This window comes from Poecilia mexicana, unplaced genomic scaffold (assembly GCF_051168715.1).
Source record: "Poecilia mexicana isolate PSO_F unplaced genomic scaffold, ASM5116871v1 scaffold_20, whole genome shotgun sequence".
In the NCBI taxonomy this organism is placed as follows: Eukaryota; Metazoa; Chordata; class Actinopteri; order Cyprinodontiformes; family Poeciliidae; genus Poecilia; species Poecilia mexicana.
This window is the reverse complement of record NW_028263389.1, coordinates 10,219,122-10,246,386: the sequence shown is the minus strand read 5'-3', so window position 1 is coordinate 10,246,386 and position 27,265 is coordinate 10,219,122. Positions and strand designations below refer to the sequence as shown.

The following is a 27,265-nucleotide window of genomic DNA, read 5'->3' as shown; positions in this document are numbered from 1 at the left end:
ACACACAGAAATAGAACTTACACTTGGAGCTTATATCATCAACCATTTCCAAATAAGCTAAGTAGAAGCACACTGGCTTCAAACAACATCTAACTGACAAATATATATATTTTTCTTCTTATGTTGCCTACAGAGGTAACAATTCAGAGGGCATTTAAAACAATGCACCAACTTTCTTGTGATTGCCACAGGTTTAACACGACAAATCAAAATTACTTTAATGGACAGGACCTCTAAAATCTTGTCTATTTAGCACCAAAGACAGAATTTTCATGCATTATCAACTTGCTTGAACAGTTGACTCCAAGTACTGGCAAGCTATGAAATTGCAGGGAGCGACAGGAGAAACTGAATTTACATGAGACCTGTTGACACCTGCACTAGTTGTGCAAAGCCTTTGTAGTTTTCAATTTATAGTGATTGAATCATAATTAATTGGTTCACGAACTGGTTCTGGTGTTTTTTTTTTTGTTTTTTTTTATTATTCTTGAGATGAGAAAGCATTTCTTCTACAAGTTAACTGATCCAAACAAACCAAGAAGTAATTGTTCCTTTCACACATTGTTTTTGATGTTTTTGAGCACCACATTTGATCTGGACTCTGGTGTAGAGTGCAAAACAACCTGATGCACCCCAAAACCAAAGTGTATAGTTTGGTTGGGTGTGCGGTTAATTTATACATTTATATACAAGTGTATATATATTCAAGGGTACACATTTTTCAGATGTAGGCTACTTTTCGGTGAAATTACTTGTCTGGACTCTCTCAACTAGGTGTGGCATTTGACCAAAGTTTAATAACGAATAGAGGGGAGAGCAGACGGCGAGATGATAGTCTCTTAGCTGTGGGTGACAGAGTTTGGGTGAAGTGTGTTGGTGGTTGAGCAGAAATATCAACGTCAGTTTATTCTGCGAGACGACTGCATCCATGTCTCATGATAAAAAGCAACTTTCTTCAGAAAGGGTGGAACTTTAGGCTGTCAAGCCCCCAATTTAAGGGGATTTTCTGCAGTGAGGCACGATAACTTAATGTTGTGCATTAGACATTAGATGCTCTTGCTAATATACCGCAGTCACAATTTTATAAATAAATGCATGTATATTTGCAGCAATGAAATGCAAGTTTCTAGTCATCAATAAACACAAGGTAACATAAATACTGTATTATTATTATTATTATTATTATTATTATTATTATTGCTATTGTTGTTTTCTCCAGGATTCGTTCATTGCTACTTCAATCAACAGCTGCTGTTGCTTTCCTTATTTCAGCACCACGGACAGCGACATGCCTGTTTCCCTTCCAGGCCTTCCCCTTTAATATGCGTTCCTCCACCTCGAGTCGCTTCTTTAAATAATAACGATGAATGCGCTCAGCCTATACAATACAATATCATTTATTAAGCGGGACATGGATATAGGGATTCTTCTATTATTATTTTTTTTCCACAATGTACATTAAGTGAGCAAAGTCACTGAACATTAAAATCAGTCAAAGCTACGCAGATCCCGAAATGTAGAACACATAGTACTGTGAATATGTACTTCATAAATTAGATATCTTCTTTTCTTGTTTAAATTATTGTTATTGTTGTTAAATAAAAAGGTTTTAAGTCACCTCTTGAGGCTGAAATATGTCGCCTTTTTTTTCTTTTCTTTCTCCCTCTTTCTCTCTTATAATAAGCTCATCGGCTGCCTACATTTTGGGTTATTTTTCGATATGTTCGGCATCCAAACGTAACACCATAGACACCACAACAAAAAACGTAAAAAGGGGAAACTTCCATTCGTGCAAAAAAAAAAAAAAAAAAAAAGGAAAAAAGAAAAAGGGAAAAAATAAGCCCCTTGGCGTGAAAGGGCTTCTCTCTTCCAGGTTGTCCATGATTCCGTAGATACTTCACCATTAATTCTTTAAGGCTATACAAACATAAATAAAGCATAACACAGTCAGTTTTTGTTCTCCTCATCCTCATCTTTCCTTTGTCCATGTTGCCCAAAAGTTTGTTTTCCAGGCAAGGAGGGGGGTGGGGGGGAAATCCACACACTCGACAAGCACATGCCAGCCACTGGCCCGATCGAGACGTTTAGTCATCCAGATTGCGTAAAAGTTGATGGGTTTGAATATATGAAACTCCCAGGAAACGTTGATATTTGACTATAGTGTTGGATTTTCGTCGTGTTGGATATTCGTCGGCTTCCTTGGCTGACAGTTTGAAAAATAAATAGCATGTTTTTGAATATATTTTGTTGTTGTTGTTGTTCCTGTTCCTTAACTTAAGCAGAGTACCGATCCTCGACGGTGGGATTATAGAGGAAAGACTAGAAAGCCTGAGAAGGTGGAGTATTTCCATCCGCCCATGAGGGTACCCCGCTCCAGCTTTAGGTAGACCCGGTCGTCACGTTCCACCATCAGCAGTACACCGTTGCTAGCCGCCTCTCTTGTAACGTCCTGGTCTCCCGCGAAAGCTGATATAACGGGATAGTCGTTTTGCATTAGGTTGACCTGCAGAGGGGGAACAAAAAACACACACACACACACACACACACACACACACACTCAGTGAGCTAAAAATTCCATGTTTCATATGTTGAATGCAGAGCTGCTACTTCATGCTTGCTCACCTGTATGGTTTGTCTGTTGTAGACCTTCACAACGTGGAAGCTGAAACTATAGATCCCCCTTCTTGGAGCCTGGAAAACACTCGCTTTTAGGTCGAAATGATTGCCGATGTTGACTAAAACCTGCGATCCGAGAGGGCGCACAGTGAGACGAAGCAGTTCGGTCAACACAACAGGTCTTTTGTAGACACATTTCGGTATTTGATATGCATGGAGGCGCGTGCCAAATGCTTAGGACTGTGCTTGGGAGGATTCCCGTTTTTGTGCAATAACAGGCCCCTGTCCAAAGACCCCAGTCGTGTGGATTTATTGGAACCACCGCTCAGCGCTGCACATCTGACATGTGATAAATTATTTAGCATGAATTGTTGCTCCTTTTTGGTAACACGTCGTTGGATGTGCCAATTACGCACAACACTGGACGAATCTTTTTTTTTTTTTTTTTTTTTTGTAAAGACATCCCAAATGTTAGGATTGCAAAGTAAGGAAACACCAAAGAAACTCATTCCGAATACTACCTTTACACTTCGTATTTCCACACTAATCAGATATATTACTGTTAAACTGAGGAAACACGTTTACCTGGTCAAAATAGATGGTCATTGACGTGTTGCTCATCTCCGACGGCTCATGATTGGTTCCGCGCACGGCGGAAAAAGCCACTTTCGCCCCTGCGGAGCGGACGGATATGCCAAGAGAGGAGGTCACCGCTCCGTCCGAGGAAGGGTTCGAGTCGCACACCACAAGACACTTTCCCTCCAGCACTATGGGCTCCGTGTCGTTCTGGCCGGAGCACAGGACCACGCCGCATCCCAAGAAGAGAGCCAGTGCCAGGACGGCACAGGTTCCCGGGCAGCGCGCTGGCACCATGGTTGGATCACTGGATCCAGGGTACAATGAGACAACCCCGGCAGCCCCTTGGAGGTTTATTGATCACCTGGTCCAGACTCGGTCCCCCCCCCACCCTTTTCCTCTCCCTTCCTTTCTCTCGTTCTCTGACTGCGATGCTCCCTCGCTCCTTGACACAGACGCACTTAGGCTCCCCTCCCTCCTGTGCGTCTTAGTAGATTTTGGGAGAGGATTTAAACGGTCGATTTTGCAAATCCTAATGATGTGGGAGGGGGTGAGGGGGGAGGGGGGGAGTTGGAAATGTCACGTTATAAAACAAAACAACTGAAAGTTTAAAGAATCTCTACTTGATTTATTGAGTAATTTCTTTGCGCGTAAAAAACGCTCTCGCGCGTAAAGTGAGCAGCAACTGCTGCTACTTTACAGCACTCGGTAAGAATGAATAATCATCTCACGATCGTCTTTTCGATAATGTCAGCTATGTTAACAGTTTTGGGGCACTTTGTAAGTCATAAAAAAAAAGGACCCAAAATATGGTAATCTTGTATAAAACACATCAGAAGAAGCCCGGTTTAAGCATCCTCTAAAATAAAAATAAAAATCTCAATATTGCCTTACCTGTGCTCTCCATCCCGCTCTTGTGTTCACTGTCTTTCGCAGACAGAAGTGAGCGCTCAGACTGTTGGAGGAGAGAAAAAAAATGAAAGCACGATTCTCTGGGTACCCCTTTCGAGGGACAACTCACGCCCATTCTTCGTGTGTGAGCCGCTGGAAGCAAGACTCCTCTACAAGTGCCCCGCAAATAGGAGCACAGGCATGGGCTAATAGGTTTGTTTACATATTAATCAGCTCAACGCGTGAACTCGGGAGTCCCCTGAGGACCCCAAGGATTGCTTTCTTTTACTATCTATTATTAACGTGCGGTTTTTTTTTTTTCTTACATGTGTCTGTATAATAATTAAGTTAAAATTAAGGAGTTTGCGGTGGATCGCCCTGGCGGTGCATGTCACATTCGGCATGCATCTTTGTGTTTTTAATCCAGGACTTCGATACTTTTAGTGGTCCAATTCAGATACTTGTGCGCCATCCTGTGGCTAAGTTTATTTGTGCAGAAAATGGTTCAGTTCAAGAAACAAATCATTAAAAACAAAGTTTCCTAAAACAAAACAAACACCTGTGTAAAACCTGTAACTTTTATAAAACACAGGTGTGCACTGAAAGTTTAGAAAACGACTTTGTATTCACACTGGTCAAGAATGATTTAATTGGTCAGCTGAAAGAAAGGGCCATCTCTGAAAATGTTCGCAGAGGCTGAGCTTCATCTGTCTGGTGAAACTTTAACCTTTTCCTTTCAATCCCTGAGACGTCACCGTCATTTCAATAGCCATGTAAGGGCTTCATATCAGTGCTTCTTACAGTTCAATCGTACAACACTGGCCTTCGCAAGTGGCAAACCTTTACTTCAGACCTTTAATGAGCTGTCATTTTTCTATTTAAGGATATGCAAACTAGGTTGAAGCATGAGCATTTATTCAGGGAACTGTTTTCTTTAAGTTCTGTGAAATGGAATAAACCAAGGCATGATTTTTTTTTCTTTTTTTTTTCTTTTACTAATGAACAAATAAGTCATGTTACACATGTTAATTCACATGTGATTTTCAATTGTGAAACTTGTGAGATTTTACGGTAAGGGTTTTATCTACATAAATATCTCTATGAGTGTAAACTTGCTAACACACCACAAAACCCTAAACTAGCCCCTCTTTGAGACAGGGTGGTGGGAGTATCTTGCTCTGATACTGTTCTGGACAGGTTTTCCTTTAGTCATGACAAAGAAACAGGTCAAAGTTGATGGGAGGATGGATAGAGTTAAAGACAAGGCAATAATTGAAAAAAAAACTGCAAAATACTTGTGACAATGGTGATTATCCACCTTCTAGCTGGACAACAATCCCAAACAAACAGCCAGAGCTTCAATGAAATGATTTAGATGAAAGCATCGTTATGTGTTAGAATGGCCCAGTTCAAATCCTGACCTAAATCCAATTGAGAAGTTGTGACAGGTGCTGTGCTGTTTATAGCTGTCCTCCGTTCAATCAAACTGAGGTTGAGCTACTTTGCAAAGACAATTGAGCAAAAAGTGTAAGATTCTAGATTTTCAAAGTTGGTAGAGTTATATTCCAAAACACTTGCAGCTCTAACTGAAGCGAAGGGGATTTATACAAAGTACTCATGCTTTTTATATATGCATTATACCCAGATAGCACAGAATGATTGAAACAACATTGAATCAATGTCAGCCAGAAACATTGAATCAACGTTGAACGCTGACATTGAAACAACATTGAAAGTGGTCGGTGACTTGTATGTTGAATCAACGTTAGGGTTTCAACCATAACTGACATTATATCAATGTTGATTCAACCATCATCTGTATGTCAACTTGTATGCATATTTGTGTTGATAGTACATTGAATCAGTTATGAATCAATGTTGACTCTACATTATATCAATGTTGAGTCAACCATCATCTGAACGTGGATCTGCATCCGGATTTCGGTTGATTCTACATTGAATCAATGTTGATTCAACACTCATTTGACTGTGGATCTGCATGCAGATTTGTGTTGATTCTACATTGAATCAATGTTGATTCAACACTCATTTGACTGTGGATCTGCATGCAGATTTGTGTTGATTCTACATTGAATCAATGTTGATTCAACACTCATTTGACTGTGGATCTGCATGCAGATTTGTGTTGATTCTACATTGAATCAATGTTGATTCAACACTCATTTGACTGTGGATCTGCATGCAGATTTGTGTTGATTCTACATTGAATCAATGTTGATTCAACACTCATTTGACTGTGGATCTGCATGCAGATTTGTGTTGATTCTACATTGAATCAATGTTGATTCAACCATCATCTGAACGTGGATCTACATGCAGATTTGTGTTGATTCTACCTTGAATCAATGTTGATTCAACACTCATTTGACTGTGGATCTGCATGCAGATTTGTGTTGATTCTACATTGAATAAGTTAGGAATCAACGTTCATTCAACCATCAGCTGAACGTGGATCTGCATGCAGATTTGTGTTAATTCTACATTGAATCAATGTTGATTCAACACTCATTTGACTGTGGATGTACATGCAGATTTGGGTTGATTCTACCTTGAATCAATGTTGATTCAACACTCATTTGACTGTGGATCTGCATGCAGATTTGTGTTGATTCTACATTGAATAAGTTAGGAATCAACGTTCATTCAACCATCAGCTGAACGTGGATCTGCATGCAGATTTGTGTTAATTCTACATTGAATCAATGTTGATTCAACACTCATTTGACTGTGGATGTACATGCAGATTTGGGTTGTTTTTATATTGAATGAAAGCTAAGGATTTATGTACATTTTACATCTGATAGGTCTACATCATAACATGCCACTAAAAGTTTCTTCACTGGTGTTAAACACTGTATTATTGGCAGATGATGCGTAAACTGTGTACAAAAGTTTATAAATGACAACATGGGTTTGATTTAACATTTTATTTAAGAAAAGAGGGACAGATCTTTAAACATATTTGATTCCTTTTTGACTGTCAAAACAACAGTATGTTGTCCACAGAAGAACAGAGTCCATGAAGTTAAGCTTTGTACTGTATGAAGTAGGGAAACAGTACAAGTTGTGGTAACCCCAGTTTGACTCTGGTTGGCGTCACTTTGATTCCTTGTGATGTCTTCCTCTCATTCTGGCGCATAATGAAGCCACTTCTTGACAATTTTGCTGCAGTCCTCAAGAGTCAGCTTTCGGTCAAACTGCAGAGCAACAGCTGAAAAAAATAAAAGTGAGGAAGGTGCCAGTTAGAAAGATGATAAACATTTGAAAAGTTCTGAAACACAATGAAAGATTAAACACTGTACTGGTTACAGGTCTGAGAACAAATACAAACCATATAGTTCCCCATGTGCACTCACTGTTAAATTAATATCTTAATCTTTCATTAATATTTATCTTAATGTTTACATATACAACTGCATTTACCCATCAAGCTGCAGTATAGTGTAGGATTTATGATATTGATATTAAATCAATATTTAAAATAAAGGGCTGTTTATCAGAAAACCTAACAATAAAACTCAGGGAGGATCAGGTTTATGTAACACACCAGAGACAAATAAATCGAACAAAAGGTGATTTATAGTGTAGTTGGAAAAATTATAATTTATACAGAATAAACTTCCATCAAATAGCTGGTTCAATCTTCCATCAACTACAAATATTTCCAAATAAGTTGATTAAATTCCTTAAAAAGTGTCTATATGCTAATAAAGATCCCACACAAGTAACAATAGTCCAGTTCAATTTAACCAGTTACCAATCCAAGGATCAACAGACTGAATCAGTCATTAGCAGGTTTAGTTCAGTGTTTCACCTGCCTTACATGTTAAGTGTTTCCCTTCTGCCTCACCTGGATTGAATCTGTGGATGATTAACAACCTTCTGCACTTCTTGATGGCTGCAGACGGTCATGTAATCATCCAACTCAGCTGTTCTGGTACAGAGGCTCATTTAAGCACGACCCTAAGCATATCATAATAAAAAGTTAAAAACAAGTGATTACTATCACAACAATTTAAAGCCCACCTGGACCAGCCAGCCTTACACTTTCTTGTCCACCACATGCTCTCCCAGACCAAACAATAGGCCCCGCCCTATTTTAAAAACTCAAATCCCACAAAATCTCGCAGGATTTCATACTTAGGCCTGGAGTGGTGGGTAGGATGAAAATAATACAAAAGGAGACATGACCTCAATTATTAAAAATATCCGTTTTGCCCCAAAATAACCAGGATTACTATGGGCACAAAACAATGCCCTTATTTTTCAATAAACACATTTAAGATCAAAGTAATATTGAAAAACTTACCATAAAAGTGCTCAGCGGAGAATTCAATTCAGAAGCCGGTAGCAAACAAGCCAGCAGCAAAGTGGCTTTTTGGTTGGGACAAACCACAAGTGTAAAATTGGGGAGGTGGACTGTACAACTCCTAGTACAGACTTGTAGATGTTTTTGTGTCAACACATTATGCACAGTAGTAATAATATTAACAGACAAGTAAGAAAATGTACAGAAAGGAATCACAACCCACTGTTCTCAACATGTAGTGCTTAATTTGAAACATGATTAACCCCCACCTAGTAATAAAATGTTCTGACCCAGAGCTCAAGGAGGGGGAGGGAAGAAGGGATGAGAGGGGGTAAAGAGGAGAAGGTTGGGAGGAGCGGCTGGGTGGGGGAGGCTTGGGAGGGAGTAGGGGGAGATGAGGAGGTGATGAGGGCTGCAACAAACTGCCCAGATTGCACACAACGGTAAATAAACGTTGAATTATAGTCAGAATGGTTGATTTTTGGTTGAGGTCAACAACTGATGGTTGATCAACCATCAAACAACCATCCACCTCCAGCCAAGTAACCAATGTTGAAACTGTCATTGAGTCAATGTTGTTTTGTGGTTGAAATCTAATGAATGAAATGCTAATGTCTGATCAACGACTGACCAATGTTGAATCAATGTCAGCTCTTTTGCCACACCCCTTCCCCTCCACTCCTCCTCATCAGAGCTCTGGGTCAGAGCATTTTATTAGTGAGTGGGGGGTATTACATTCTAAATTAACCTCTGTAAAGGACAGTGGGTGAAGATTCATTTCTGTACATTTTCTTTCTTTTTCATAAAAAAGTCCTACTGACCATTTGTGTGTGATATATTGACACAAAAACATCTACAACTTACTACAAGGAGTGGAGCGGTCCACCCCCGCCATTTACATGAGTGGGGGTGGCAGGTGGAGGGAAGGGGGTTGGGCGTTTGAATGGCAGGCTGTGGTGAGGGGTGCAAAAAACACCTGAACACTTTGATTACTAGTTTTTCCCCAAACCTTATCCTCAAGGCAAACTGACCTGCATGCTTTCAGTTCAGCAAAACCTTGTTAATCAAATGTTAATTAAAATCATGTGTGCTGAATTAGGGAAATGGCTAAAACTTGCAGGGCAGTGTGCCTGGTGCCAGTGCTGAAAAACACTGGATTCGATGTGGCATTTCAATCAATGAATGTTAATTGGCTAGAATTGAATGGTTGTTTGATGGTTGATCCAGCTTCTGTCGTTGACCTGAACCATACATGCAGCCTTTGTGATCATAATTCAACATTAAATTAACATCGTGTGCTATCTGGGTAGTTCTTCCCCAAACCTTGACGTCAATCAAACTGACCTGCGTTTTTTCAGTTCAGCAAAACCCCGTTAATCAGACTTCAATTAATATCATGTGTGTTGAATTAGGGAAATGCCTAAAACTTGTAGGGCCTGGAGGACCAGTGCTGAAACACACTGGATTCGACGTTGGCATTTCATTTATTTGATGTCAACCACAAAACAACATTGATTCAATGACACAGTTTCAACATTAGTTAATTGGCTAGAATTGAATGGTTGTTTTATAGTTGATCCACCATCAGTTGTCGACCTCAACCAAACATGCAACCTTTGTGATGATAATTCAACATTGAATTAACATATTTTCCAACAAGCCAACAGCAAAGCAGCTGTGTGTTTGGGACATCCCACTCATGTAAACGGTGGGGGTGGACCCCTCCACTCCTTGTAGTAAGTTGTAGATGTTTTTGTGTCAATATATCACACACACACAGTCAGTGAGAATTGTTATGAACAAGTAAGAAAATGTACAGAAAGGAATCACCACCGACTATCCTCTACAGTGCTTAATTTAAATGTGATAACCCCCGCTCAGTAATAAAATGCTCTGACCCAGAGCGCTGATGAGGAGGAGAGGAGGGGAAGGGGTGCGGCAATACATCTGACATTGATTCAATATTGATCAGATGTTGATCCGACATCAGCATTTCAGTCATTAGATTTCAACCACAAAACAACATTGATTCAATGACACAGTTTCAACATTGGTTACTTGGCTAGAGGTGGATGGTTGTTTGATGGTTGATCCACCGTCATTTGTCGTCTTCAACCAAAACTCAACCATTAATCAGACTTCGGCATTTCAGTGATCAGATTTCAACCACAAAACAACGTTGATTCAATGTCACAGTTTCAACGGTTTGATTGGATGGTTGTTTGATGGTTGATCCACCGTCATTTGTCGACTTCAACCAAAAATCAACGATTCTAACTATTTTTCAACGTTGATTTAACATCATGTGCTATCTGGGTATATTCTCCCATTTCACCATGTGCTACTTTGTCTTGGCCCATTCCATAAAGTCACAGGAAAAAGGCATCGGTTTATTAATTGTAACATGATAAAGTATTGACATCCTAAAAGGGTATATTTTTGCATACAGATGTATGTTTTACTTGAGGGTCAAACATGAGGTTAAAAATAATAATTGTGACATATGAACATTCTGGGAATGCATTGACATAAATATGAATCTGTGACCTGTGAAACCAGATGTTCCCACACATCTGATGCACCCTGCTAAAAGCTAAAAAATAAAAAAATAAACCAAATTTTAATCATGTTTAATATCTTTCCTCTTCCCTCTGTACTGTTTGTCAAACATTGCTCTGTCAGAGCTTACTGGCAAATCATGCAGAAGGGTGACATCAGGTATCCACGAGCCACAACTGTCCCCGGGCCCTCCGAAGGACAGACGACTACAGAAAACATCAAATGTCAAGTACAGGGGACATGCACGGAAAAGGGATGTGGCCTACTTAATGTTACCATACCAGGGGCTGCTGTTGCCCGGAAGGGACTTCGCTTCCATCAGGCAAGCTGATCGGCAAGACTGACAACATAGTTATGGTTATATTTACTGACAGCAAGCAAAGCCTACTGGCCTCCTTGAATGGGGAGGACAGTTATGTGATGGGTCTTAAAATGAGCCATCTGCTTTAGTTATTTTATTATTTTATTTTTTTGCAATATGCTTTGCCTTGTATGTGTTCTTCTCTACGTCTGATTACATCAGCACAGCTCCGCTTCAGATTTGATCAAATGTGGAGCAATCTATGCTTTTCTTTATTTTGTTTTATGCTCTATACACCTCTATTTGCTAACTCTTATAAAAGTTATCTTTACATATAAGGCAAGTAAAGCATACTAAAACTCCAAGCTGGCCCACTTTATGTTTACACAACCACTTACAGTATCTGCCAGACCATCTGTCTCATTGCATCTGTGCAGATATTAATGATACTGTATGATTTTACTTGAAATGTGGTCTCAATGTTGAAGTAATGTTTAAATTCGAATAGAGAAATCTTATTTTCTGCAGTGTGAGATGCCACCTCTATCCTAAACTTAAGTGAAGAGACAAATGGATGTACCTGTTTTGGTTTTGAAATCTTACTCAAGTTTCAGGTTAAAACCCACCCATTGGTTCGATTCCCTTGGTGGTCAAAGGGCTTCTGTCAACCTGCCCCAGGGCAACTGTGGCTACAGTCCAGTAACTTGCTATTGACAGCATGTGAATATGTGCGTAAATGGTGATTAGACTGCCTTAAATAAAAGCAGAAATATATATGTTTTGTTTAGCCTTTTCCTTAAACGTGTTGTCATCAATATATCTTGTACATTTTCAACATGCATTTTGTTTTTACATTTTCTTGTCTCTTCTTTATACTGTACAATGCGTTTCTGCATTATTATGCAAATGAGGAGGGGCAGTGTCTTAAGGCAACTTCTGCCTATTGGTTGGTTGGCAAATCACTATACGATACTATCCTTTGCACCGGAAGTTTAGGTTCTCCTCTTCCCCTTTAAGAATCACGCTCTGTCATCACCATGGCAACGAGACGCGGGGAGTAAAACCTCTACGTATTGTTTTTTTTTACAGACAGATATAAATTCGGTGGAAAAAAAAACGAGTTTTTGCTTTAGTAACAAACTTGTGTTGTAACGTGACTCGGCAGCTCTGTCTGTTCTAAAAAGTGGGGAAAACAAATGGCATCTTCAAAAGCGGTACCTTCCAGACTGCGAGCTGTGGCGACGTCCACTCAGAAGAACTTCGACAAGTAATGTCAGAACTCCCTTTCTCCTTTGTATTATGTATTTTAGGGTTAATGCCTGGCGCGCTCTAGAAAGAGAGAAAGTGTAAAAAGGTGAAAGCAAGACAATTAGCATTGAAAATGTTTTGGAATCATGCATGTCTCGTTTTCTATTTTGCAGACTACCACTTGAGATACTGGATAAAATTCTGTCTTACCTGGATGCCTATGCACTTTTCAGCATGAGTCACACTAATAAGCGGTTCTATCAGCTTGCCAGTAATAAGTAAGTTTCATCCAGTGATAATTAATACATTAGGTGTAATTAAATATCCTATGTTTTTTTTTTTTTTTTTTTTTTTTTTTCCCCAACTCAAAAAATAATATTTTTGGATTCATGTAAAATTTTGAACTCCTCAGACAAAAAAAAAAAGAGTTTGGCTTATAATGCTGCATTAAGTGTATTAAGTGTTGCATTTTTGTTCATTGCTGTTTATATCACTGAATTATCGTGCAGTGGTATTTTCTGACAACACTTTTGTAAGTATAAAACAAGAGGGCATTTATACTCCCAGACCAAGACGTACATGTTGTTAAACTGTGACAGCAAGGCTGTATTTCCTTGTCAAATATAATTCACATTATTTTATGTAAAGCACATCAAAGAGAATGGTACTTGGCACGGTACATGGTGTAATACATCTGAATGTTGTTTTAAAAAAAAATCCAAAACCGGTTCTAAACTAAAATGCAGATTTCAAGGAGTTGCAGTTACTCAAAGCTTAATGAGGGATTGAAAACCTAGTAATATAAAAGATTCCGTTTAAGATTAACAAAATGTAATATGTGAATGCATGCATTAATGACCATTGTTCACACTAGAGATCATGTCTGTTTACTTTAAGTATCAGTCTTTTCAGGTGTTTTTACCAACAATCTTCTGTTACTCTCAATTCTCTCCATGCAGTGTTCTGTGGAAGAAGCTGTACATTGCTGACATTTGCAACAATGAAAAGCAAAAAGCTAGGATCGTGAATGTCCAGCTTTTATCCAAGAAGACTAGGGACCATGCTGCGGGTTACTGGAAAGAGCTGCATGTCAAGACAGTAGCACATTGTGAGATGAAAAAATGGAAACGTCTTCTTGGACCCATCAACAGCCACACTGGTTTGCCGAGTCAAACAGAGCAAGTCCTCAGGTATTGTTAAAAACAGATAAACAACCACATTCTGGCGCCATCCACATGGAAGTAAGACTATGTGTATCGTGAAACATTTTTGTCATTTAGGCTGTCCCCCAAAGTGGATGATTTAAAAAAATGCCAGTTTCATGTTTCAGTGTGTACATGCGAGTCGACTCGTCTTAAATGAAATAATGACGCGGTAGCTCCATTTTTCTGTGTAACCTCCTCCACTCTCACAAATCACACATATTGCACCGTTTGGTGGCATTCGGTGTTTTTTTTTTTTGGTTATTCTTTGACAGAGTTAGAGCACCATCGATTAACTCGGCATACCTACTGCAGTGTTTTCTGTGGTGCTGCATCCCGTTTGGACGTACATTTTTTTTTTTCCATCGTTTACGAAAATGTACTGGATTCGTCTCTGTGTGCACAGCACCTCAAAGGACATTATAAGCTACAAACCTGATATGTTATCTGTCTTTCGACTGAAATCGAAAGTCACTTGAGTTGCATGATTAGTGATTTTTTTTTAAAGATCATTGAACTAATTGAGAACTCATAAAGTTCTCATTAAATAAAACCAACCAAATGAGCAATTTATTTTGGGATCACATGGATATACTTTGTATTTTACTTTATCTATATTGGCCCCTTTTAAGGTTTCTAATTCTTTTCCTCAACTTTAAGCTGAGCTGGATGGATTTTTTCCCCCCCACCATTATAAAAAAGGAGTAAAACTTTTTAAATTCAGCCTTTGCTGCTGAGATGGTTCAAGGGCAGACAGAAGAGACAATCTGCCTCCAATCCAAAACAGAGCGCGGTTTGCTTTTCATATTGTGCGCACTTAATGACATTTTCTTATTAAAGGTGAGAGAGGAGGTCTGCGTCTGAATGCGGTTTCTGCACAAAGGGGATACTGGCTCACAGGTGGAGGGGAGGGGGTGGAGCTCCTCCAGTTCCTCTACTGTGGGTTCTGGTGTGTTTTTATAACCTCTGATTAGAGGCTGTGCACCACTCAATTTTGAGTTCTGAAGCAGTTGTTGTGCTATAGAGGGGGGGAGTAGAAATAATTGTGTTCCTTGCAGAGTCTGTCGGAATTGTTGAAATAAATTACTTAGCCCCCTCAAACCCTCAGGTGCCAACACACACATGCAGACACACGCCTTGCCATCTCTTCCCCTCCTCCCCCTTCTTCATCCCACCAGCTGAGACAATTCCCTACAGGGGGTTTTGTCTGTTAGAGACACTGAGGAGCATGCGATTTACCTTGGTAATAATCATTTCACAAGACATCGCACACACAGACGACGCGGAGTGAAATCCCCTGGGTCATTCGGGGCCCTCCCGGGCTGCTCCAGTTTTTAAGCTTTGTTCCCTCACCTAATTGATATTGGTTCGTGCCTCAGCGAGAAGCTGGCTACATCACAGTGGGGGCAGTCGTGAATCACAGTTTAGACAGAATTGGATCAGGAGATTTATCACAACAGCTGCCGTTTCATTTCATTCGTTGCACATCATTTCATTAGTCAGAACAGCTTAAAAGGAGTCATGCAATTCTCTTGCACTGACATAAGAAACATTACAGCCGTTGGGGTTTACAATTTTGGTGATTAAAGAAAAAAAAAAAGCAGCAGTCAGCTTTTGGCAAATCCTGCCCCTTTTTGTTTGCTCAATATTTAGATTAAGCTGCCTTTTCTTGTCAAACCTAGCTTTGAGAAATAGTAGCTGAACTCTCACATGCTAGCGTGTCACTCCTCGGCTCCTATTGCTTTATTTCAACACTGTGCTATCCTCCTCTAGGAACTTGCGTGTCACCTGGGAGCTGACCGTCACTGATATGTCTGGACGTGAGAGTACATTGGAGCTGAGCTGGTCCCGCTTCTCTGAGACTTCACTGACACTGTGCTGGTGTGGTGGAGACCGCTTGCCCAACTACGAGGAGATTTTCAGCCTTCAACTACACGGCGTCAGGAGGATTGCCTTCAGCTGCCCCAGCCTAAAGAAGTTAAGACAGCTACAGCATCCAGTTCAACCCTTTTCTCCCTCTTGTCCTCTCATCTCTTTGTGAAACCAGCTGTGCTCTATGCTTGTTCTGTCAGACCCAGCAAGAGATCCCTGGTGGCAAACCTAGACATGCAGCCTCTAACTAAATGCGCGCAGGTCATTGGACGGGACCAATTTGTGCTGCTGAAGTTATTACAGCCTGGAATCATCATTGGTCTTTGGAGGGTAATACCTTCGCAGGCAGCTGTTTTCTTTCTTCATTATTATCCACTAATTATTGTAGCTAAAGCAGTGTGAGAGGTAATCATTCAGGTCAACGTGACTGATTTAGCAGGGAGAATTGCGAGATATGCATGAGATGACTCTTTCTGCAGGACGGGGGCTCTGTGGCGTTCATTATCTTCACTCTGCACTTCTACAAACTGGTGGAGAGAAGCACTCGTGGATCTCACGATTGGCAAGCTGCAACGCAGTCACACTTTTCCACTGCAATAGTTGCAATACCTTTTGAATATTGTATGTTACAACCAACACCTTCAATGTATATGAAAGAGCAAAAGTACAGCAAAATTGCAATTTGGAAAGAAAAAACACAAAGTTTTACAGTTTTATATATATATATATATATATATATATATATATATATATATATATATATATATATATATATATATATATATATAATTTTTATTATTATTTTTTTTTTACAATGACAATTAACTGAAAAGGGAAGCATTTATAGCATTGATCAGAAGAGAATTCAAGAGGCTCATAGAAACTATTCAGCGTCGCTGCAAAAATTCATAACTCAAGAGGCAGAACTTATCAAAACTGCGTCTATGTAGTAACTAATTGTGCAAATCAGCAAATCTGTCCTGAATGTCAGATTAGCAAAAACTAATCTGACATTTTGAACACAAAACAACATAACAATACACTTTTCAGGGTCTAAATTCTATTTAACAAACAGTGGATTTGGCTCCCTCTACTGGAGATTTGAAAGTGTTCAGTATATTTGCAGTATGCACAGAGATTAGTCCTACAAACAAATACCTTGCTGAAATGTCTTTGTAATGCAATGGCAATTTTCTCCTTTTCTTGTGTCATCTTTAACATGTTTCTCTGCTTCAGTTCCTATGTAGAGCCAATCGTCCAACCCCCTTTTGATGACATAGACCCCGAATACGGTCTCCATGGTTACAAACTACATATTGTTCTCCACAACACTGTATGCAAACTCATGTCAGAAAGCTTTTCCCAGCTTTTTTGTCAGAGAGGTACCTAATTTCTCATCATAACCTCAAAGCCATACTATACTGCACTGGTTTAGATGTGTGCTAAAAATCAGGTGGCAATAAATAAATTCAAGCACTGCTTTTTGTTTTGGTCTCTTTGACTGTCAATTTGCACATATAATGAGATTTAGTTTCTCTTAATGAAGCCCATTGTCACGCCACGACTGCTATTTTTGAAAGTTGAACACTTAGCTTGAATATTTTTTTTCAAATAAAGATGCCATATTTTTATTTAATAAAAAACTGAGCTATTTTGTATTCTTTATGCAACATTTTTTAGAAATTTCTTACTTAATCCATTGCATTTCGCGAACATAAAGCCATTTTCCTTAATCAAGAAACATATTTTAAGGATTTAAATAAGTGTTATAAGATTTTTATGCTTAATTTTCTCAAGTTTTAAACTCATTTGATGCAAAACTACTTTAAATATAATTTTACATATAGCTTCTTAAGAATTAAGCTAATATGCATAAATACTTGGAAATACAGATGATTTCCATGGTGTTATTTATATTATAAAGTAAAGATCCATTTGTTATGTGTTGTCTGTGACCAGCTCACATCTCTGACGGATGGATCCAGCTGACTGCCATCAGCAGAGCCGACTCCTCACAGCACATCCAGCTTTCTGGGAAACCAGTCCTGCCCTGGCAATGTGAAGCCTTGCAAGGCACAGTGGAGGTACCACATGTGAACTGCTTCTGTCTAATGTTTTACACCGAAAGTGCATTGTCAGAGTACATTGGGTTAAAAAAATAAAAAATACATTTTGCAACAGAACCGCTGAAAAAAAAAAAAAAAAAAGCAGCGGCAGAGGAAGCTTGTAGATGAGGAATATTTTATAAAAATTATGAACACTATTGCAGTAAATGTACATCAAATATTATCTGATGAATATTGAGTTAGTGGTTAAACTGAATTTCGATTAATTACCATGTGACAGACTATTTATTATAAATTTAAATAAAAATCTTATCTTGAATCAAATACGTCCTGCTTACAATTTTGATATACATTAACATAATAGTTCAATTTTAGAAAAAAAAAAAAAAAAAACAAGCAAAAAAAAACACATCTTAAAAGTTAGATGAATAACATTAACTAGCAGAATATTTTGTTGATTTTAAAAACCAACCTACTTCAGATGTATCAAACTTGTTTTTTTTTTTTCCAGACATAAACTTTAACAATAAGCGTTCTGGTTGTGTTTGCTTCTGCAACGGACATCTTGTAGAAGTGCCAAACAGAAACAAAATGCTGAAGGAGACAACGCAGCTGGTTGTTTAATCCTGAAGCACAAAGCATCAGACTCAGTGACGGTACCTACTCCCACTTGTCAATCTGTCCAACAACCCTAACCCCGCTGTCTGTTGTCATGGAAATAATGCCGCCTTGTTGTGACAGCCTTTCTTTCAAGACGTTGTACAGTTTTCTCAACTATGTATCCATAAATTCAATATCTGCAAATAGTGGTTTGTAGTATGCAGATTGGGTTAGTTTGTCTGACATCCTTCTTCATGAACTGAAACTATCTAATCTCTAGGAATGTCTTGCATTTTGCCAAAAGCTCTACTTGCTTCTTCTGGCTGGAGTTAGCTGAGAAGATGCTTTCACTATGATAGATACACTACACTGCAGGTGGAGATGTTGTAGGACCAACTAGTAGATTTTGTTCATCATAAAAGCAGCAGCTCTGCAAGGCGGATTGTTCATGACTTTAACGTTTACATTCTCACTTTTCAATCTAACCTTACGCACCAAAATGGTACAGAAGGTTTTTTTTATTTTTTATTTTTTTTTTTTTTTTTCGTGGTTAATTGCTGGGAAAATAAATGCCTGCACACGGTGACAAAAATTTCTGTATGTGTCAACTGCAAAATGATGTGATGAAATCAACTGTGATAATCCACCAACTGCTGACTCATGTGTGCCTTGCAACACTTTGCCAGAATTGCTGCATTATGTCTCTAACGCTGCTGGACGAATTCGGAAACCAATTCAGTCGTGTCACTACTCCCATTTCCATGGAGCCGGAGGAGGCAGCTGTCTCATATGACTACGATGGCGAACACTATCTCATCCAGCATGAGGACTCAAACATTCAGGCGAAGATGCAGCTTGTAAAGATGACTGCAAAGAAGTATTTTGTCGTCAGCTTAGTTGTCTACGTGAGTGTTTTGTTTGTCAACAAACATTTCAGCAGAGATTACTGATCAGTGTGTATCTCTGTTGTATTTTACATCTGCAGTGGTTTTACAAATTGTCCATTCAGTGGAAAACTGTCAGGTGAAGTGTTGAGTCTGACGCAGTGCCTTGTGACTGCACTGAATAAATGGTGTGCTTGAAACCCTGACATGTTGGTCCTTCTAATTTTCACAGTTATAAGTGGATAAAGGAATTAAAAGGAAAAAAAAAAAAAACATGAATTTTGAGACTTCATTCTCTATCGTATTGCCAAAAAGCTCCAAGCAGCCTGAACTCTGTAGAAATATCAACCGTACATTTACAGTGAACCTTTGTTATTGTGCTTAAAAACACAAAGAGCTCTTGAGATTTGTGTTTGGAAAGATGTGGCTGTTTAACATAATGAAAATTAAGGCGCTCTGGATGTTGTTCAAAATATCTCTACACAAAGATATTTTGCAGCACAGGTTGGTTTTAAAGAGAATAATTGTTATGCTTTTTTTTCTATTTTACACTAATTTGGTTTGGCAAAATGCTATGCTATTATGTATGTTTACAGACTTGTATGTCTGTAAACTTATAAAGTACTACCTTATTGCTCAGTTGCAAAATTTAGTATCTCAAAAACATGTTAGGTTTTGATTGCATCATATTTTCTCATTTATCATTTAGAAGAAAACTGATGCATCCATTTCCAGGAGATCAATCTTTTGGTTCCGTCTGGCCACTGCATTCTGTGGCCCAGTGGCCTAATGGATAAGGCATCAGCCTCCGGAGCTGGGGATTGTGGGTTCAAGTCCCACCTGGGTCGGTTAATGCAAGTCACTGAGAAACTGTATCATTTAAAGATTTTGGATAATGGTTAGTATTGAAGTTAATAATCAGATGCAAGAATGTTTTTGGGAATTTTTTTGGTTTCCGACACGATTGCATGATTTTACATTCCACAGGTCAAACTGACCCAGAGACATTACTGATGTTCCTCAGAAATTAGCATAACATGAGGATTGAAAAGCAATTCCAATTGCAAAGGAAATGCATGTAAGCCTCTCACTTTAAAGTAAAATATACACATGTATCTAACACTGTGGCACTTTTGACCCTTCATAATGCATAATTAGCAAATTTTTTATTTTGATAGTTTTGTGATTTTTTTTTATTATTTATTTAAATTTAGGGTCAGATCACATTTATTTTATTTTTGCTCCATTAAAAAAAAAAACGCTAAAAATCAGCACATGCTCAATTGCATTGCCAAAAGCAACCTATTTTAATTTCCGCTTTCAGATGGAAATTAAATTGATGTCCGCATACTTTGGGAAACTGTGGCCCCAGCATTAGATTTATTGCCAAGGCAGTTGTTTGATATTGTCGCTGAGCCGATGATAAACCAATACAAGGACAAAATCTCTTGCTTTTGTTGTTGATAGGGCCATCATCACCTTGAAAGACACTTAGTTTTGTACATTATTTGCATTAGGTTACTAAACAACTGAAGAAATTATCTTTAGTTTTTTTCCTAGGTTTCAAAGCTAGAATCAGACACAATCGGCATGGGAAACCACCAGCGCTTACTTTACTTTGTATTTTCCACAGCTTTTCATTCGCATTCGAAGCTGGACTTAATTTGATATCGGAGAATAACCATAAACAGCATCCTCATGCCACAAGGCCATATTGAAAAAGTGTGGGGCATGTAATAAACTGGCAAATATTACTCAATTGCCATTGCCTGGTCTTTAATATCTACCATTTATGGCTCTTCCAGTTGCCACACATTTCAATCTCAATGGCCTTTATACTGCTGTTTGCTGCCATCATCATCCGCTGCAAACTGGCACTTCTTCATTCCTTTTTATAAGACAAAAGCAGGACCCAAGGGTAATGTGTGTTGGTAATGGTCTGGCAAAATATGAGACAGTTATTCATGTCGTTTGAGACACATAACGGCTCAGAAGGCTTTACAGGTGCTGCTGGGGCGAAGATCTGTGAATCCCAGAGTTTGCTTTTGCAGAAAGTAAAAACTTATCCAAGCACATTTATTCTCCTTTATAAAACGTGTGACGTGAGTGCACAAGCAGTAACGTAATGTAGGTTTATTTAAATGAAGCTTAAACAAGGCGGTTCTCCAGCAGAGGGCTCTCTTTGGTAAACAATGAACTTTCTGCACTCACCGCCGCTTTTATTCTCCTTACTCCGTCGGCTCAACAAAAGCTCCAAACAAACATGTCTTCTTGCTCTCATGGGCACAACACGACAGTGATCTCATTTTAACATACTTCTGATTTTTTTTCATAATTACCCTACGAGCCTTGTAAAACAGCGCGCCAAATACAAAGGCGACATTATCCACAAGAAAAAGCTAAATGTAGTGGCACGACTCTTCATTAAACTTATCTTCTTTAGCTTCCTCCCCAGCTAATCTTGGAAGAAAATTGCTTCCATTTTTAGCTTTTAATTCTCTCCCTTGTGAGTGACCAGCTGGACCCACAAATAATTCAGCCTTGCAGGCCATTGACACGGCTCTCATTTAGTCCTCTGTCAACTAAAAGAAATCCAACAGCAGGGAGATCAGCTGAGATCATCATTTTAATTTTAAATCACATATTCTTTATTCAAAAAGGTCTTGCAGGTATAGCCACAGTCTTCTCCCACACACACGAGTGTCTTTGTCCTTACAAATCCTTACAATTAATATTCCGTGTTTATTATGTTGTTGGGCTGCGATGGCATGTCGGTGAAGTTAATTATGCATATAATAATCACTGCAACATCTGCGACAACAGCTCAAAATGTCTTCGCCAGAATCGTCTCATGAGGAGATCCATAATCAGGCAAAAAAAAAGTGATTTGTAGATACTACAAATTAACAGATGGCTCAACCCATTACAGTGCTGGACGTGAACTATTTCATAATTATATTGTAGTTACTGTCATTTTCTTTCACCTTGTTCTGACCCCCTTTATGTTCCTGCTGGGATGGGGGACTGGGGAACTGAGAAGGCTTCTAGAGATTAGAGTGACAAATTGAAATAGTAAGATGGAGATTTGCGAAAGCCTTATTTATTATTCTCGTTACGTTATAACACAACTTATTTCACAGAGATAGCAGCCAAGGGAGGCATTCATTTGCTGGCAAGTCTACAGACAGATCCTACATTTTTGGTCAATTATGGCCCCTGGCTTGATGGTATAAGAGAAGAAAGGAGCAACCATAATTCTTGACATGGATGCATTTTACCTTCAGGAAGAGCTCAGGACAAAGTAGCTCACAAAACATCCCTGAATGAATAATAAAACTGGAAGCTACACAAAAAGTCTTCTCCTTCAAACAGAGTCAAAATTAAAGATGTGACACAGAGTAAATCTACTCAACAATGCATGACTAAGGTATACATACAAATAATAATAAAAAAAACATGCACTACAAAGGTTACACAGGCCCATGGATGATGGCTGTCCATTGGCCTAAAAGGCTCGGTGATGCAGCTTCTCGGTGTTTTTACAGGTCGCTGCTGATTGAATAGCTGGAGGGCAGCTGTGGAGACAGCAATCCATTAAAAATGGAGCAGTGAAACCTAAGGCTTAGTGCAGAACACATACAATAAGTGTCAATAAATATAGACCTGAGGCAAATGTGAGACTGACGCATGAAAACGTTCAGAAGATGTCACAAACCACAACACTGTCAAAACTTATGTCCAAACCACCCAAGATCCGATGGTTGGTTTTTATTTTATTTTCATTTTTGATCTGATTGAGTGATTCCCACCTTTTTACATCGTAATCTATACAACCATTAAATTACAGGGAGAGAGCTGAGATTAGTTTAAACCTCAAGAGGCAGTGAGGTGGATTCAAAAAAATACATCAAATAAAACTCCTATATTCCCTGCTAATTGCTGAGTATTTCCAGTCATTTTAATTAAACTTTCTGGAGTGAAAGTAAACAGGATTAATAACGTCTTGCTTGAAGAAGAACAGCTCAGCATAGAGCGCATAGAACATCTTCTATCTTGAATAAGCTACTGGAGCACCAAGCGCAGATAAACGAGACGATAAAGCTTTGGCAAATTCGAACGCACGTCAACGAAACATAACCCATTTAACACAAAGTTTTATGCGGTTGAGGAGCAAGTGAACACAAAACAGCAACAGACAAAATGAAAAGGCATCCTGAGGGAGAGAGAGAAAGAGAGAGAGAGAGCAAAACTGTTCAATTAGTATTCAGAATCTGCGATGACACAATAAAATTGCAACTTTCAGATGAGAGTTGGCCTAGATGCACATAGCTGGTAGAAACATGCGTCACCAAAGGCTGCTGAACGATTACGCAGCAGTGCACATTGTTTAAGTTATATTCTACTGCTAGCTATGAATTTTTATAAGTAATGTAATTATTAAAAGGCAAAGGTTTACTGTTTAAATATGAGGTATATGTGTTTATTTTCTCATTACAGCAATAACTATATGTACAACCACTTGCCTATAGTTTTGCTTGGCAGTCATTCAGAAATGTGGTTTCTCTTCTTTCCATTATCTGGAAATTAAGAAAACTATATGGACGGGATCAGAGTATCTAGGACAAATAACTCAACACTGGTGTCATCCTCCCTTGCCTCACACGTTGCAGTGGGGCTGTAAAAGGGGAAAAGAGATGGCATGTGTCAGCACATTATGTAGTACATTGTTGAAGCACTTCCTGTAATTTAATGGTTGGCTGGTTTTTATTCTCGCCATAACATCCTGTGTCTCCCAGGTCTCAGAGCGAGCATTTGTTGGACAGGTAAAGGGTAACTATTTTCTTTTGTCAAGTTGCTGCCGAGCGTTGGTTAAAAAGGTCACATATTCGTCGGTGTGCAAAAGAACGAACGGAAACAACCTGGACTAAATGTGTTTTCTCGAAGGAGTTGACTGCATTAGGTTGTACCTTACAATCAATGGCATTTTTATAGCTGTGCAAACAAGGTGATGCTACAAAAAAAAAAGTTCAAGTACGATACCTTCTCTGCTTTCAGGTTAACCAGAAAAAAATTCTCTGTACTTTGATTAAAAAAAAAAAAAAAATCTTCACAAAGTTTCACAATGGTTAAAAAGATTATATCTGAAGTCAAAGCAGAGAAACTTCAATGTGGAATAAGACAAATAGAAAGATGGAGGGTTGTCGATTGACACTTGAAATTTCACAGGAGAGATCTTCCCTTCATTTTCTCTTGCCTTTCAGGGCTTCCCTGAAAGGCCTTGAGGTTAAGAGTACCTGCTGAGGATGCAGGTTAAGCTTCATCTGATTAGGTGCAGCCGTAGACAGTACATCTCTAGAAGGGTGCGATTACTGAAATGGACAAAAAAAAAAATAAATAAATAAATAAAAGGAAGAAACTCAGCTAAACCGCAAACCAGTCAAATGCAGATCAAAACATATGATTTTCTACAAATGCAAACTACTTCACTGTAACAACCACAGGAAGCTGAAAGCACAAAAACAATCCTTCAAAAACACCAAGTGTAAGAAAAATATTTCTGTGTCTTGACAGCTATGTAAAACAGTGACATTATTCAGTGCTTCAAATGCTAATTAGTGGCATTAATTTGTACTTTTAACCATTTCACTTCACTGTCTAGAAGAATCATAATGTATGATTCTGTAAATGCATGTATCTGTAAATGTACATTTTACATTTTACCTGCCTTGCACCATTTGTAAGGGCTTATTCTGGTAAACGTAATTCATGTACTATATTTTTTAGCATAAATCACAATCTATTTTTTTTGCCAATCTTTCCATGCCTGGCTTGATTTTTATTCCAGGCATAGTATATCCATGACAACACCATGACACTGAGCAAAATAAACACGTTTTCCACCAGCCTAAATCAAATGTTAAATGTGGTGTCTTCTGTGGGCTTCACATAAAACGGTCTGGGCTCTGCGAGTTCTTGGAACAATTGGCATCAGTGCAAAGGTCTGTGCCTGAGGCAAATGCTATTGATCTGAACCGCTATTAAGAAGGAAGCCAGAGGAAAGAACGAGAGGCAGAGAAAGAGGTACAGACTGGAAAAAAAGAAAGCCTCATTTGTTTTCTGCATGTTCAGTAAATATGGTAATCAAACAGGTATGTCTAGTATTGTAACAGAACTCTAACAGAATCATGCTTTCTAAAATCTACAAGACATTTTGACAGTGAATGCATTTTTCCCAGAAGAAAATATAAGGGTTTTTTTTTTTTTTTTTTTACCTCAACAACAGCATTTCAGAAATGGAGCCTCACACAGATGGTGGGGATAGTGTGATGGTTTGGGGTTACTTTGGTTTTTCAAGACCTGGTAGATTTGTTTTAATTGATAGAACTGGGTCAAGCTATGTAGATAGACAAGTCCCTTTCTAAATATTCCCCCAAAAAATCCATGACAATCCTCCAGAGTGGCTAATTAAAATAATTATGCAAAGAAGAATGTGTCAAATTTCCTCCACAGCAATTGCCAGTTAAGGTGAAATACATACATGACTCGTCAAAAGTAGATATTTTGCATCGTATTATTCATTTAATAGATGGAATTTAAATATGAAAACATTTATGCTCTGTAACCTTTGTCTGAGATAAACGTGCGTTTCATCATCTGAAACTTAATGTAAGTGAAAGAAGAAGCCAAGACAGAAGAAAACTGTGAGGATTAAAGTCTTTCTAAAGACATCGCATGTCCTGTTGGAAATCAGTTAAGATCCACATAATAAATATGTATTTATTCACGATTATTTTTTTCTCTTCTCGGCAGCTCATTTGTTAAATATGTTTATCTGGACGTCCCCTGGAGAACAATAAGAGTCATCTTTTGCACGGGCAGAAAACAAGCCAATGTGGTACTGGATGATTACGTTTTAATCAGATCTCTGCTGCAGGGCCACCGGTGCTTGGCACCTATTAAAGCAGAAGGCAGTCACTGTGGCCAGGATGACATTTCAATGCTCATGCAGTGGTTGCAGCAACAAAAAGGATGTGTCATAAAGCAGTCTGCTTCAATACTTGTCAAAAGCATCTAAATCGAACAGTGTACCATTTTGAGAAGGCACCTGAAAACTGTCCGTTTATAATTTAATGGATGGAATTTTTCTATTACAATGAAAATAAACCATTTCAATACAAATAATAAGTCATTAGTCATCAAACAAGTAGTAAACACACTCTAGTGTATGTGCTTTGAAGAAAATCTATATTTTTTACATCTACTACTAGGGTAGAGCTGCTGCAAAGATAAGTCAACAGAAATGCTCCAGAAGCAACACCAGTAAAACATAAAGGTAAAATAAAACCTTTGAGAGCAGAATGTCTTTCCAATACAGCGACAAGCTAAAGCCTAACAAGCTCTTCCAACCCGTTTGAAAATCCATCTGCTCCTGGATATCCTGCAGGCTTTTTTTGCCTCCTGCTTGGAAATTTTTTACATGTCCTCACTGGTTGCCACCAGACTGGAGTGTTCCTGTAGATTAATTAAAAAAAAGAAAGAAAAAAAAAGTGGCTTTGCTCATTAATATAGAGAAGAGAGGGCACAAAGTTCACAAAAGCATAAATGAAGGGCACAATTTATTTTTTCAGGTGCAAAACAAATGTTGCTAGCTATAAGCATTAGTGTTGCACACAAGCACGTTCAAAAGAAAATGTTCATGATTGAACTTAATGAGACAGTTTTTACGTTTGGTGTCATTAAATGAGGCTCAGTAGTGAACAGAAATGCAAACTGATTTCTTTCAGGAAAATCTTGCTGTTTTATGCCAAAGTGAAATATTTTCCTGCAAAAGCAAGAGCTTGGTTTCTGTAAATTTGTGTGTGTGCGTGTGTGTGTGCAGTCGATCCTTTTTTTGTAAAAGTAATGAAAGTTTTCGAGGTACAGAAGGCACCAGTGCGACGGTGTGCAGCAGTAACTTATGTGGCAACGTGATTAATTCAAGTCTCTATTAAACTGGAATGAATTCTGAAAGGTCAAGTATTTTGCACCTCACTTCATTACTCTGCTATCTTAATCAAATGGATTTCTTTTATTATCTCGGCCACTCCGTGATTGAATGTGTCCGATCTACCCAGTGCTGA

The 27,265-nt window shown here is 38.6% G+C and overlaps 2 protein-coding genes, 1 long non-coding RNA gene and 1 other non-coding gene across 4 annotated transcripts; 2 read left to right on the top strand and 2 right to left on the bottom strand.

The window, feature by feature from the left end:
• Window positions 1-1,579: 1,579 nt before the first annotated feature.
• cbln2b (cerebellin 2b precursor) lies at window positions 1,580-3,624 on the bottom strand. Its single transcript, XM_014989643.2, has 3 exons — window positions 3,202-3,624; window positions 2,623-2,742; window positions 1,580-2,503 (listed from the first exon to the last, which is right to left on the bottom strand). The coding sequence occupies exons 1-3, from the start codon at window positions 3,487-3,489 to the stop codon at window positions 2,306-2,308; spliced, it is 606 nt and encodes a 201-aa protein (XP_014845129.1). The 5' UTR covers window positions 3,490-3,624; the 3' UTR covers window positions 1,580-2,305.
• A 3,392-nt stretch (window positions 3,625-7,016) lies between these two features.
• Window positions 7,017-8,406, bottom strand: LOC148153377 (uncharacterized). The gene is made up of 2 exons (XR_015761712.1): window positions 7,955-8,406; window positions 7,017-7,315 (listed from the first exon to the last, which is right to left on the bottom strand). It is a non-coding gene; the product is annotated as an uncharacterized LOC148153377 (long non-coding RNA).
• A 4,063-nt stretch (window positions 8,407-12,469) lies between these two features.
• Window positions 12,470-19,586, top strand: fbxo15 (F-box protein 15). Its single transcript, XM_014989644.2, has 9 exons — window positions 12,470-12,540; window positions 12,695-12,799; window positions 13,481-13,711; window positions 15,497-15,700; window positions 15,796-15,925; window positions 16,075-16,157; window positions 16,832-16,977; window positions 17,555-17,679; window positions 18,948-19,586. Exons 1-9 carry the CDS (start codon window positions 12,470-12,472, stop codon window positions 19,209-19,211), a joined length of 1,359 nt encoding a protein of 452 aa, XP_014845130.2. The 3' UTR covers window positions 19,212-19,586.
• A 334-nt stretch (window positions 19,587-19,920) lies between these two features.
• Window positions 19,921-19,993, top strand: trnar-ccg (transfer RNA arginine (anticodon CCG)). Its single transcript has one exon. It is a non-coding gene; the product is annotated as a tRNA-Arg (tRNA).
• Window positions 19,994-27,265: the final 7,272 nt, after the last annotated feature.